This window comes from Eurypyga helias, unplaced genomic scaffold, assembly GCF_000690775.1.
Source record: "Eurypyga helias isolate BGI_N326 unplaced genomic scaffold, ASM69077v1 scaffold17765, whole genome shotgun sequence".
Lineage (NCBI taxonomy): Eukaryota > Metazoa > Chordata > Aves > Eurypygiformes > Eurypygidae > Eurypyga > Eurypyga helias.
Genome location: NW_010253566.1, coordinates 1 through 13,327, shown reverse-complemented (window position 1 = coordinate 13,327; position 13,327 = coordinate 1). Strand labels below are relative to the sequence as shown.

Genomic DNA, 13,327 nt, shown 5'->3' with positions numbered 1-13,327 from the left:
GAAGAGCGGCGCGCTCATTCGGCGCATGGCGATCCATCAGGAAGCGGTTTTAGTATTCCAGGCAGAGAAGGCTGATTGAGGACCTGTCGGTCATGTTACGCCATGCACCCCGCAAGCCAACAACAGCGTACAAAAACCTGCGCGAAGCTCCCCAGAGCTGCCATAAAACCAAAGGCCGCCTGAGGCTTATTACTCCTTGCTGCAAGAGAGAACACTTCGGAAAAGCAGTTACCAGGTCGCTCAGCTTCCTCCTTTACCAAAAGCTGGCTGAGAAATCTGTTTCACAAATCACAGTCTGCTTACAGTACAGGGACAGGGCTAATCCCAGAAGAAATCCAGGAAGCACAGCCATGAAACGTTGCAGAGTAACGCAACAACCTGCAGAGCTGCGCTCAAAAGGGGTTTTTTAAAGCAAACAAACCCCAAGGACAAACAAAATGTTCAATGAATTAGGAAAAAAGGCTCTTTGTTTACCGTGTCAAAAGTTTATGGCGATTGGCTCTAGGAATAAGTGAACTCAAACTTAAGGCTTCCTGGATAAGAGGGACAAAGGCAAACATCACTTGAGCAGTATGGCACAAGGTTTCGCAGGACATCTACAGCGCAGAAGAAAAGGCTCTGCAAAGCATTTTGCACTTGAAACACCACCAGCAGCAAGGGGATCCCAGACCCTGCCTTGGTGTCTGTGCTTCACCTTGCCAGCTCGCGGATAACTCGGCACATCTACCGTGACTTCACTCGCTTCCGTGATCGTGTGCGTGATGCCGTAATATTCCTGCGGCAGCCCCAGTTACTACTGATGCAAGTTTCCTGGGGAGAACTAAAGCAGCAAGGGAGAAATCAAGCTGCTTAAAACAAGTTCATGCACGACCAAAATCTTGGACACAACTTCTTGCATCTAGTACCAGTATTTTAAATAAATTTGCTTTTAAAATTTTTTCCTTACTCCAAGTGAAGTTTAAAAGCCTCAGAAGGCAAAACCCTATTGGGAATATCATCAGCTTTGAGTTTTGATGTTTCAGTTAACCCCCTGTTACCACTATCATAGTACCAAGAGATCGTTCAAGTGATGCATCATCACCTCAACCTCCCACTGTCTACTTGCACAGTGTGTTTTGAACTGCAACTCTACCGGAACAGGAAAGCCCAGAGGAATTGTTAAGGTTCTGTTATTTCAGGAACCTGTTGTTGAGAGAAGGCCCCAGAGCAAATACAATCTGTCTTTATTTCACACCGACACCCTAAACAGCTGTTTTCACGGATCGCTTCACCAGTCTCGTAGGCAGGTAACATTATTGTACAAGTGTTAGAATTTTAACAGCATTCAAAGCACCGCAGGCCCAGCGTTAGCTCCAAAGATGTACTTTATTTCATTATAAAGCAGATTGTTTAGGCATTATTTCTTTTTGTGAACATCCACCATACGATCAGCAGGTCCTGCTCCGAGGACATAGCTGCCTGACAACAGACAAAGATTCCAGCACTAGGCAACAGACCGATGCAGAGAACAAGTGCTGCTTGAACAGTGAAGAGCCAACAGTCTGAACTGCAGCCAGTTCCAACAGATGATATGACTGAAAAGACAAGAGCGGCTCCAGCCCAGCCAGAGCTGCACGCCCAAAGTGGGGTCCTTTTTATTTCAAAACAAAATTGCATTGGGCTTCCTGGAAAAACAACAACAAAAATCCCCAGGGCAGAACCCCCACACCACGTTCCTCCCTCTCCTATTAAAGTCGCTTTAAACCGTCCCTTATTCACACCGCAGTGGTGCTGTGGCATACCAGCACTTCATCAAAGACAGCAGATTAATGAACGTAGTGTGAAGTAACAGTGAGCATTTCATGGATACTTCATCCAATACTTCTGACCCTTTTCCAAACCCCAGGAGTTTTGCTTTTATTGATAGGTGTACTGCATTCCAAACTGGCAGATTGCTCACGCACTCAATATTTGAGCTCAATGTGTTAACAAGGCCTTCCGGCTGCCACCTGTGCTCCCTGGGTACGTAACAGAGTCCCATCCCTCCAAGCAGAAACTCTACTTCATGCACAGTCAGCCCAACACGCAGAAATGCTCAGAAGGCATGTGGATGCGGTGCAGAGAAACATTCTGACATTGCAGCTCCTCACTCTGGTTTCCCTGTTGTTCAGTACTGACTGAGGAAAAGTGTATTTACAAGACTCACACACAGGTATTTGCATTTGGTCCTAGGCACCTGATTAGTACTGACAAATCTACATTAAAATGGAAAAGTTAAGCATTATTCTGGTCCCTTAAAGCCTTTACCTGTAACGCCAACGTGAAGGCGTGATCCTCAAACAAGGAGGAGTCCCAATACCTTCTGAAAAAGTACTTTTCTATGCAGTATTCCAGGATGGAAACCTTCTACATAAGCACCTCACCAGAGCTATCTGACAAGGGTCTCACAGCTAGATCTACAGAGGCAGGCGAGCAACATACATCCTTTTCCCACTCCTCTGTGGTAACGAGGCTCAGACTTCACTACAAGCGAGTATTCGGGTAACACCCTGATTGCTGCAAGACCAGAATTCATTATCAGTGAGAGAGACGTTGCTTTAGCAAAGAGCTCAAGCCGATTTGCACCTGAGCAGCCATAACATCCATTTCTTTCAGCGAGCATCAGAACTGCCACCACTAATGGCAATGACAACTCTTTAGGTGGTTTTACAAAGCTGCTGGTACGACCAGGTTTCGAAGCTGCAACTCTTAGGCACAGGCTCTGGCAGAATATAGATTGACCTGAGTTTTCTGCTGATGGAGGAGGAGTGACAGGAAAGAACACATTCCTATCTTCCACAGAAACTTGACAACAGCCTCAAGCCAATATTCATTCAACATCTGACAAGGTCTAGCGTAGTAATTACAAGACAAGACACTTGGAATTAGAGATATCATTTAGTAAAAAGAAACACTGCCTCCCAAATCTGCCATACTGAAAAAAAACCAACCCCAAACACAAAACAACATAAACACTGTTTGTGCTTACAACCATCATTATGGAACTTGAGCACTAGAGGGTAAGATTTTTCTCACCCCTACTGCACAGGAGCTCCAAAACCAATTTAAATGGGGAAGAAAAAAAAAAAAATCCCTTCCAAACATTTAGTCCTCCCCACAATTATTTACTAAGCCTGTAAAGGCTTCAGGTATACTAAATTTGAAAGGGGCTCAAAAAAAGAGTCACTGAACTAAATCCAATTCATAAAGCTGATTCTCCTAAGACACAATTAAAAAATAATTGTCTTAAAAAAAGGGGTTCTTTGCACATTTTTCCTCATCAATTTATAAAATGCAAACAGTATGCTAGAAAAGTCTGAACGTAAGGGAACGCGCTTTGGAAACATTATTAAAATACGTGTTCCTACAGAGGGACATTATCAAGTGTACGTTACTTCTTTTCACCTGACTATTTCTGAGAATGTTCCTCCCCCCTTTCCTGGGTCCATGAGAAGCTAGGTTTAGAAAAGAAGAGCTCCCATACTGCCAACTTCACTTTGTTCCTTTACAAAAATTTCAAAGTACTGATAAATGATAGTGACAGCGAGCAAAATTCCAGTTCCAGACCCAATTGCCCCAAGGAAGTCTGCCAACACAGAGAGGGCACCAATACAGAGACCACCAAATGCGGCAGCTGTAGGGATGTACCTGTAAAACACAAAATCAGAATAGAAAAGGCACCATTAGAGCTTACTCAGGATATTACAAATATACTGGCCCTAGTGGTATATGGGATCTATCCGTAGGGGAAATACCCAAATCACAGGCAGGTTTTTTTCTAGAAAACAAATCCTACGAGGAGCTGAAAGACAACTACAGACATCATCTAACCAGGTGGTTAAAAAGAGAACCAAGAATGAGACTAGATGAATGGAAAAATCAACAGCAGAACACTCTCTGCTCTGATGGGTCTACCGGTCCAGGATAAGGAATGTGCAATAGTGACAGTATATTAGATAAAGGAAGAAAAAGCTCAACCTGGCATAAGGGAAAAAGAATGCTAAGCTACGAAGAGGAGGTATTACAGTCTACCATGCAATTAAGCACAAAGATTAAGCTTATGGCTACTACCTCAAGTCATTTGCGGATGAGTGAAATCTAAGATTAGGATAACAGCTCTGTAGGATGAAAGGTGCATGGGTCCTACCCTGGAACTAGAAAACCTGCAGAGACTGACCCCTGCCTACCTCTGCACCTAGTCAATTTAAATAACTGCTTTAGAAGCAAGGTCTGCATGGAAACAGTACTCAAGACACAACAGTACAGTGAAAAATACTTGTGCACCAGTTTGAAGTAGTAAAGTACGCTCCAATGCTCATTATCGGCTATCCTATGAAAAGTATAAACATTTTAAAAATGTAACAAAAGGACAAGCTCCGGAATTTAAGTCACATTCTCTAACTGTAAGCCAAGAATATGCTGTACTGTGCTGGTCTTCCACTAATGAAACAGTATTCTATGTCTCACGCATGTAACACTGAAGCTGGAAGAGCATCTGTGTTGAGGGATCTAGAAAACAGAAGTCAAAGCCAAATGTGCGACAGGTTTCCCCGTAACACCACACAAACAGGCTGTGAAATATGTGGCTCACCTGTTCAGTTCATGAACCATTGAAGTTTCTCTGTGACCTCGCATTACCATCTGTTGTTCTTTCAGTTGTTTGGCAACCTGTATGGAACCAAGGAACGGAGCGGGTCAGTTTAGCGTCATTTGCCAAGGCCACGGAGCTTAGTACTGTGAGAAACCAGAAGCGTTTCGGTAAACGGTGGTGGGTTTGGGATTTTTGGTGTTGGTTTGGGGGGGCTTTGTTTGTTTGTTTGTTTTTTAATATAATTCATCTGAGCTTAAAATACCCAGTATTTTAACTTCAGATAGACTGCAGTCACGGGCACTTTTCTGCAGTCAATTACATGAAGCTTTTTAGACAATTCTAGTCCTCTGGAAAAAAGGAAAATCTGGAAAACACTAGGCTGTTGTACACATAATTCAATTCCTGTTTTGCCCCCTACCCTTCTCCTGGGTTAGGGTTTAGCACCTGCTAGCTAAACCATCCTATGAGGTGTCCACTCCTACATTTCAGATTCCCACATTCAGCTGAGCTGACTGTTTATGTGTGAGGCCATCTTAGAAACGCAGTGACTTAAACCCCTTCTTGGAACATCATTCTCCTATTGGATTTCTGCAGTTTTACAGGGTTACAATACAGCCCTGCAAACATTTTACTAACAACTGAGGGGAACTGAAACTCTAGCAGGGGAACTTCCAACCCCAACTGCCACTGAATCCAACGTACTGAGAAACCACACTTTCAGATGGTTAAGCTACCAGTTTGCCATTATAGAGTGAACATTAAAGTAATGATTTACCAATTTTTAGTTTTGAACTTGTTTACATAAACTTAAAATAATTTTATTGAGTAACAGGAAAAGTACATTCAAGTGTTAAAAGCTGTATGTTGGTTTATACTGAAACACAAATCTGGCTCTAGATGGCTGCGAGTGCCTCCCTGCAGGCCTGACAATGGGCAGCTAGATCCAAGTCCAAAACAAGAGAGTGCTCACGCTGTGACACTAACCGTGCAGCTATTACATATTGGTTAAAGAATGGCTTAAACCATTCCATACGGCTGCCAAACGCGATCTCCTACCCAAAACCACACAACACAAACATACCACGATGACAACTATTTTCCATCTTGTTTTCCAATTCCAGTTTCAGAATGATATAGTTGCTGAATATCAAATATCCTGTAGCAAATGGAGATTTTGAGAAGCTAGGCTCAGGTACATTAAGGCACTGCACCACGTTGTTATCAGCACTCTCAAGTTAAAAATAACAACCTCTAGTTGAGAGCAAGAGGCTAAGAACTCTCCATGCCAGGCACGGGTAAGTTTTACCTGCAAGTTCTGAAGTGGCAACTGCCTTGCCCACAGTGTCTGCAATTTGGCACCGAGAGGGTTTCTCCCTTTCCTGTTACCCTGCCTGCCCTCACACTGATCAATGTTATATAGCAATGTTGAACGCTTCCTAATGCCACTGAAAGAAATTATTTGGTGGTGGTGGTCTTGAAAAAGCAGTAAAGAAAACAAGGGAAAAAATTACCACCTTTCTGCCCTCATCCTCCCCACTCACAAAAAAGACAGTCAGTGTTCATACAATAAATATTACCAACAATATTGCCAGCATAATAGCTATTTCAGAAGAAAGTCAGTCTTATTCTTACAACAGCCCATCTGCTTTCATCATGTAAGCTTACACAATTTATCACTATAAACTCACATCCTTGGCAGAGGAGCCAGAGACTTCAATCCACGTCTTAGAGAAGAAAGCACAGGAGCCCAACATAAACACAATGTAAACAACTGCATGTACGGGGTCTTCTAACACTGAAGAAAAGGACTCTGGAGGTGACAGGTAATAACAAAGTCCACCAACTGGATAAGCACGAGCAGGGCCTCCAGATGACGTGTCCTAAAAGAAGGAAGCAAGCAGTCACCAACTTTCTCACTGTTTCTTAGCTGTTATTCTAAGCCTGGGTTTATATCACCTTCTTGTCACCGTGTGTCATTACCACGACTGTACCACACACAGAGTCAAATCTACCACCACAAGCAGTTTTTAATGTGGAAATGAAATACAATAAAGGAACAGCAAAAATACCTCACACAGCAAAGAGAAGCCCAGGGTAAAAGGCAAGGAGATTTGATACCTACACTCATCACAGCAGATGTCATACCATGAATTTAAACAAATTGCTGATTTAGGAGACGGGTGTACGTGGTTGCCTGTAGAAGTGTGCATCAACACGCAGGCAGACCATCCCTCCAGCCGTGCGTTTTAACGGCGCTCTTATAAAGCTCTGTGCAAGATTAGAAGGAATACTCACAGACCAAGTGCCCAGCAGGCTAACCAGCAAGTTGCCACTGAAGCGAGCCGAAAGCATCTGGGAGATGACGTACAAGTTTGACACCAGGGCAGACTGAAGAATAATGGGAATGTTGGAAGTATAGAACAACTTGATAGGGTAGGTGTTGTACTGGCCACGGTAGCGAGCAGATTTGATAGGAAGATCCACTCTGAAGCCCTGAAAAAGATTTCAAAAGAAAGTCCCCATTACATTTGGACATGAACCCGTATCATAGGCCAAGCACAAGGCCCTGACAGGAACAAAACAACCTGCAAATATTTTGCGCAAATACATGTCCTCTACCCAGAGGGATACCCATGCCAACACTTCTGCAAAGGGCCTGGTCGCCTGCACCGTCGTCTAAACACACACACACACACAAGAAATGAAAGACGTAGACATCAAAAGAAAACTGAAGCTTCAAGAAGACTGAACATTGCATCCAGGAAAAGACACGTTAGAACCTTCTATATTCTCCAGCAGTTTGCTGCAACAAACAGCAAGAGACACAGGGGCTTAAAGACTCCAAAGCATTTCCCAGCAAAAAGCAATAGCATTTGGATTAGGCAATATTACAGGTACACATTCATCTGGGGGGTTTTCAGAGACCAAAGTAGGTCTCAAGCCTTTTGTGTGGCCAGAGCAAGCATGGAAACTGATTAAGAGAAGCTCATGTTAAATGCATATCCAGATGTTACTGGTACAAAAATGAGTTTTCTGAAGGCACTAAAAAGTGAAAACACAGCTCCCTGTAAAAGGAAGCAGAGTACAGAGTACCGATCTACTTCCATACATACAGTTCTACAGTCCTTTTCATTCCAACTGACCTGGAAATAAATTACGATAGCAAAGACAAAGATGGTGGCAATCAGATTCATAAGGTTGGGGAGATTCTGTCGGTAAAAAGCCTCGCGAAGAGCTCTGACTTTGTCTGTACGAGTAGCCAGAAGATGGAACAGCGCAATGATGGCTCCCTCGAATTCCATGCCTTGGAAAAGGAAACAAAAACCAGGTTAGGTGTGCTGTGATTAGCTCCAAACTTCAGTGCTTTGCCTCATTAGGCACACTTCTGAACTACAGGATTCAGAGTGGGATTTCTCCAAGTTTTTTTTCATCTCGAGCATGTTCTCAGAATTTTACTACTGTCATCCTTCGTACCAGCTATATTGTTTCCAAGATATTTTTATTAAATGCCCTTGTAGTGGCCTAGAAACTAATCACAGCCCAATAATCGAATGGGGTGACTTCACTGGTCTCCAGAAACATTGACATTCACCAAGTTCTTTCCCAATTTAATTAAGTTAGGAAGGCAGCATGCTTTCTAGTATCATTCACGGTGAGAGACCAGTTCCTGTTTGTAGCACAGCAAACGTGATAACCTCACTCATGTTTTCTACTGTACAGCACCAAACAACATCACCTCTTGTCAGGTTTGTCTTTGGGGCAAAGAGTAAGACATGTAGAGAAGACACAAACGTGACATTTGTCAGGAAGTTGGGCAGCAGCCGTAACACAACAGCAGCCTACCACTGTGGAGCTGTAATGGAGGCACCGTCAGAAATTCATGCTGAGGAAGTATCTTGTGAGATACTACAATATTAAGAAGAAACATCTTCGTACTTGCATAGGAGCACTTACTCTATTAACAAGATTTGCTACTTGCCAACTACATAGCTAAGATGTTAGTAATAACATTTGCCATTTAAGTTAACATACCGCAAAAAAAATTTGCCTTTTTGTACACAATGAAGACTTTTTTACAACTGACATTTTTACATTTTATGTAATTCTATATAAGAATGTAAAGAGTTGGAATTTTAAAATAATGTAGGGGAAGCTGCTTGGTGTTTCATTTGATAAATAATTCAACCCGAATGCAAGTAAAGAAAATGCACTATGTCACATCACCTCGCCCTGTGTTCACCGTGGTGGGGCTGAATGCCTTCCACACAATAGTCTCACAGATATTGGTAGCGATAAAGAGAGAGATGCCAGAACCAAGACCATATCCTTTCTGTAGGAGCTCATCCAACAGCAGAACTATCAATCCAGCAACAAAAAGCTACAGTAAAAAAAAAAGAAATACAGCATTAGCCCCACCCTTTTTTAATTTTTTTTTTTTAAATTAACTTGTAGTAAAGGATACAGAAAGACTACATATATATGGGGAAGCAGGCACACTTTCATCTTTTTCCTCTGCAGGTGGGGCAGGCAGTCTGTAAGGCTGACTTTTTGATTCTTTCAGAGGGAGGCTAGGCACAGAGGACTAGGAATTACCTGAATTGTGATAAGCAGGCAGATACCAGCCCCCATCTCCGACGGGTCTCCGTACATTCCAGTCATCACATAGACAATAGACTGTCCGATGGTAATGATCATTCCAAACACTGTAGAATACAAAAAAAAAGGTATGTACTTGTTCTGGAGATATATGTCAGCAAGCAATTAGAGAAATATAAATCACTTCTTTGTAGAGAAAGTTGGGAAGGAATATATAAGACACAAGACGTTTAAATTCAAGGACAGGTTAAGTTTGTTGTCTGAAATCTGGCACTGAAAACACAAATACACACAGCACTTCAGAAACAAATACACTTAGAAGCAAGTGGGTGCGGCTACCAAAGATTGCTTTAGTTACTGAAAACTCTGAGGGTGTTAAGGTAATACCATAGCAATTTATGATTCTTTTTTTCCAGCAGAAACAGATCAGTAAGTAGTGTGGTATAGCACAAAACAGCTGAAGAACACTCAAGTTTTTCTAAAAGCCATTTATCAAGTGAGCACAGAGATCTCATGGCTGAGAAAGAAACATGCTTTGAACTGCAAGGTGAAAACAACAATGAACATCTTGATATCAACTTTTTTAGGTTAACACTGACAACACAGTTCAAATGCTGGGACACCACCGTCTATGTATCGGCTAGTTTATCTGATGAGATTACAGCAGCAATGCCAACTGCAGATACTTTTCCCTTTACAAACGTTTCTGAAGCTTAGCAGCTAATGAAATACAGAAATCCGTACACAAAGCATGAGAAAAACCATATATGTGCCTCCAACATTCATCACGTGGTAAATTTATGCTTCCTATTGTCAGGGTTAGATACTCTAAAACATCAGCCTTCAATATCAGCTGCTACTTACATTTCTGTGCCCCGTTGAAGAGAGCTCTGTCCTTTGGAGTGTCACCAACTTCAATTATCTTGGCACCTGCCAAGAGCTGCATGATGAGGCCAGAAGTGACAATAGGTGAAATGCCCAGCTCCATCAACGTACCTGCCAGACACAGGAAGAACAATGAAAGAAAATAACAAGGTGTACCATATCCAGGCACCTTTGAGGTTTAAAGTTTGGGGGTTTTTGCCCCTAACATCATGATGGAAAAGACATAAAAACTCCAAATATCCATAAATGTTAAAGGTTTCAATGATAAGCATGGCTTGCTGAAAGTCAGTCGGGTAAGTAATGCAGTATTTCTCAGTACCTTAAAAACTATGTTCACCGAACAAGACTTTCGCTGTCAGGAACAGATTTACTCCAGCCGGAGTTAAACCACGACAGCTCTGCATAAAACAAGGTAGGAATCTGCTTTCTGCTTCTGGCAATCAGTCACTTCATTATTCGTAACTTGAAAAAGGAAAACCCAAATGTTTTTCAGGGGTGCAGCAAGTTGCATGCATGCATACAGGCACACCTCATTATGACATAAACTGATAGACAGCCCAAATGATATATAAAGACAAAGTGAGTTCAGGAAACTGTCACAATTCTTACTTCACACCTGCGTTAGAAAGCCTCTATAAGAAAGTGAAATTTACACCAACTATCATGAATTTTAATCTTCTGTGAGACAGACTCAAAGATGCCACCCAGAAAACCACAATACACGTATAATATGGTTTGAAACACGAATCAAAGAGATTGAAATATATACAAAAGATTGCAACAGCAGTGATGCAGACAGCTAAGAATTGCCTCTTCCCTAATCCTTTTCCCTCCAAAACGCTACTTAATTTTTGCACATACAATACATTATGCACAGCCAACCATAAACTCCTTTTGTCCAAGAAGTTATGCCTTTCCCACTGCTTTATGATCTTACATAATATATAAAATGACTTTTCCCTCTCTACTTCTGTTTTTATCTTCATTACAACAGAGTGCAATGTGAGAACAAGTCCTGAAACGCTTTGATCCAAGCTAAAAATATTCCCTCCTGAAAGACTGACCATACCTCTATTTGATGCCAAAATGACTCTCATCCAGTAGAAAGGATCTGCGGAGTCTGAGGACATGATACCAAACAAGGGAATCTGCATTTCCAACCACCAGAGGAAAACAGGATTAAATTAGAGACTTCATAACAACCTTTAAACATTTCAGCTCTTCCTTAAATACAAGGGAAAGAAACATACCTGGCAGCATACTAAAAAGATGAAGAGTGTGATGGCTGTCCATAGTACCTTTTCCTTAAATTGAATCTAAACAGGACAAAAAACAAATCACAACAACAAAGATGATAAAGCTGCCAAGATAACAAAATCTAGTCAGTCAGGAGAAGTTTCATAGTAGCTAAAGCCCATGACCTTCTTATAAATTGACAAAATACAGGTTATCCCAAAGGAAGTAACTCAACACTTCAACCCTTTTATACTACGTAAGGCTGAGAAAATTAAAAAGCTTGATTGAAACGATAATCCAAATAAGGAAGCTGACACCAATGGAAGGTAATTCCAGTACTTCCACAGAAATGAGTCCTGTATTTTCACAAGGTGTGAAAAAACCCAATAACACAGAAACTTATTTTAGCAAATGATCTTGGATTAGAACTTAAGAAACAAAGATTTTTCAACAAAACAACTGTGCCTAAAACTGCCATTTTCCCAACAGGAAAAAAAAAAAAAAATCCAACAAATGCCAAGTAAGTTGTAAACGTTATATACTATACAAATACAAACCTATGAAGAAAATGTTGTTATCTTACCTTCCGTTCTGGCTTTTGGATTTCAGGCAAGATAACACAGAAGGGCTTGATTACTTCAAGAAATTTTACTGTAAGGAAATTAGTTAAAAGACAAAGTGAACACACAGACACAAAGAACAGGGGGAAAAGCTCAAGTCAAATTGAATTTGGACACGTACTTCATGTGTTAAAAGGCCCAGTTAAGGACAAAGGTTGGTTGGTTTCTTTTTTTCTAATTAAATTCCTACCTGTTCTAAATACACCTTACTAGCTGAACCTCTGTGTAAAGACAAGGACTGGAAACAAAAAAAGTAACTTCAAGAGCTTTCTCCTTTTATTGAGTAGGTTGACAGCACAAGAAAAAAAAAAACCCTGCCATTGTTATGCACATGCTCATCAATACCCTTGGACTTTGTTTCATAATAGCTTCTCCCCAAGTTTGATATTTGAGAGATGCAACACCCAAGATGGTTTTAAGACAGGTTACTTTTGGACCATACAGCTTAAGAATGTTCACACGCAACAGTAAAAGTTACTTCACAGAACTTTTCATACAATGATCTGCTCACAGTGGAAAGCACATATCCTTATATCAGAAGAGTCAAAATTGTTCCAGTCTTAGAAAAAGCATACAAAAGAAGAAGGTATATAGCTATCTGCGAAGTTCTCCTATGAGCAGAGATCTTATTTTGAGCAGAGATCTTATTTTGAGCAGAGTTAATGCTAAACTTCTTAAGACAAATCTGACCTCAAATCAGTCCAAAATACGTGCGTGCACAGAAGTGTGTGATGATGCTGAAGAACTGAAACTACTCGCGTCTTTCCGCTTCTTTGTGGAAGGCAGCAACTTCAGTGTCAATTTTGTAAGAGTTTAACACCAGCTCATAAAAAACATTTACTTAATTTCAAATGATTAATCGCCTTCAAAGTTACAATGGATTGTGGTTTTAAACTTAAGCCACATCGCGATTTTCTACTACATCTACCATAATATACCACCTAAGACACTTTTCAAGCAGATTTGCTACCTCGAGGTAGCAGACTCTGAAGACGCCAATTCGCTCGGATTACTCCTCAACTACAGATCACGGTTTATAGTTTACTCTGACAATGCCACTGATCTTCTGGCTGCCGCGGTACCGCACCAGGCACACTCCAGCCCGGGATCGTCGGGCTCCAGAATCCCCACCCGGCGGAGCGGCCCGATCCCCGGGCATCACAGAGCAAGTCCCATTCCCTAGGAGATCTGTCATAACCAGGAAACGGGACCGTCAATCGTGATGAGGGGAGGGGAGGGAAATCCAGAGGGCGCCTCCAAAGCAGTGGAAGGGAAACTCACAGAGGGAGTGCCGCCGGCGGCAGGCAGCTCCGAGGGCCGTGAGCCCAGAGTGGGAACGGGAGGGCGAGGCCGCCCGCTGCCTGGAGGCGGCGGGAGGAAC

At 41.9% G+C, this 13,327-nt stretch overlaps 1 protein-coding gene across 1 annotated transcript; it reads right to left on the bottom strand.

The window, feature by feature from the left end:
• Window positions 1–3,183: 3,183 nt before the first annotated feature.
• On the bottom strand, window positions 3,184–11,977 carry SEC61A1 (Sec61 alpha 1 subunit (S. cerevisiae); the record flags this gene model as incomplete). The annotated part of the gene is made up of 11 exons (XM_010152713.1): window positions 3,184–3,666; window positions 4,610–4,686; window positions 6,298–6,489; window positions 6,905–7,102; window positions 7,753–7,913; window positions 8,834–8,987; window positions 9,203–9,312; window positions 10,070–10,201; window positions 11,160–11,238; window positions 11,341–11,406; window positions 11,910–11,977. Coding segments are annotated over 11 exons (1,424 nt in total), but the record flags the coding sequence as incomplete, so codon positions are not given.
• Window positions 11,978–13,327: the final 1,350 nt, after the last annotated feature.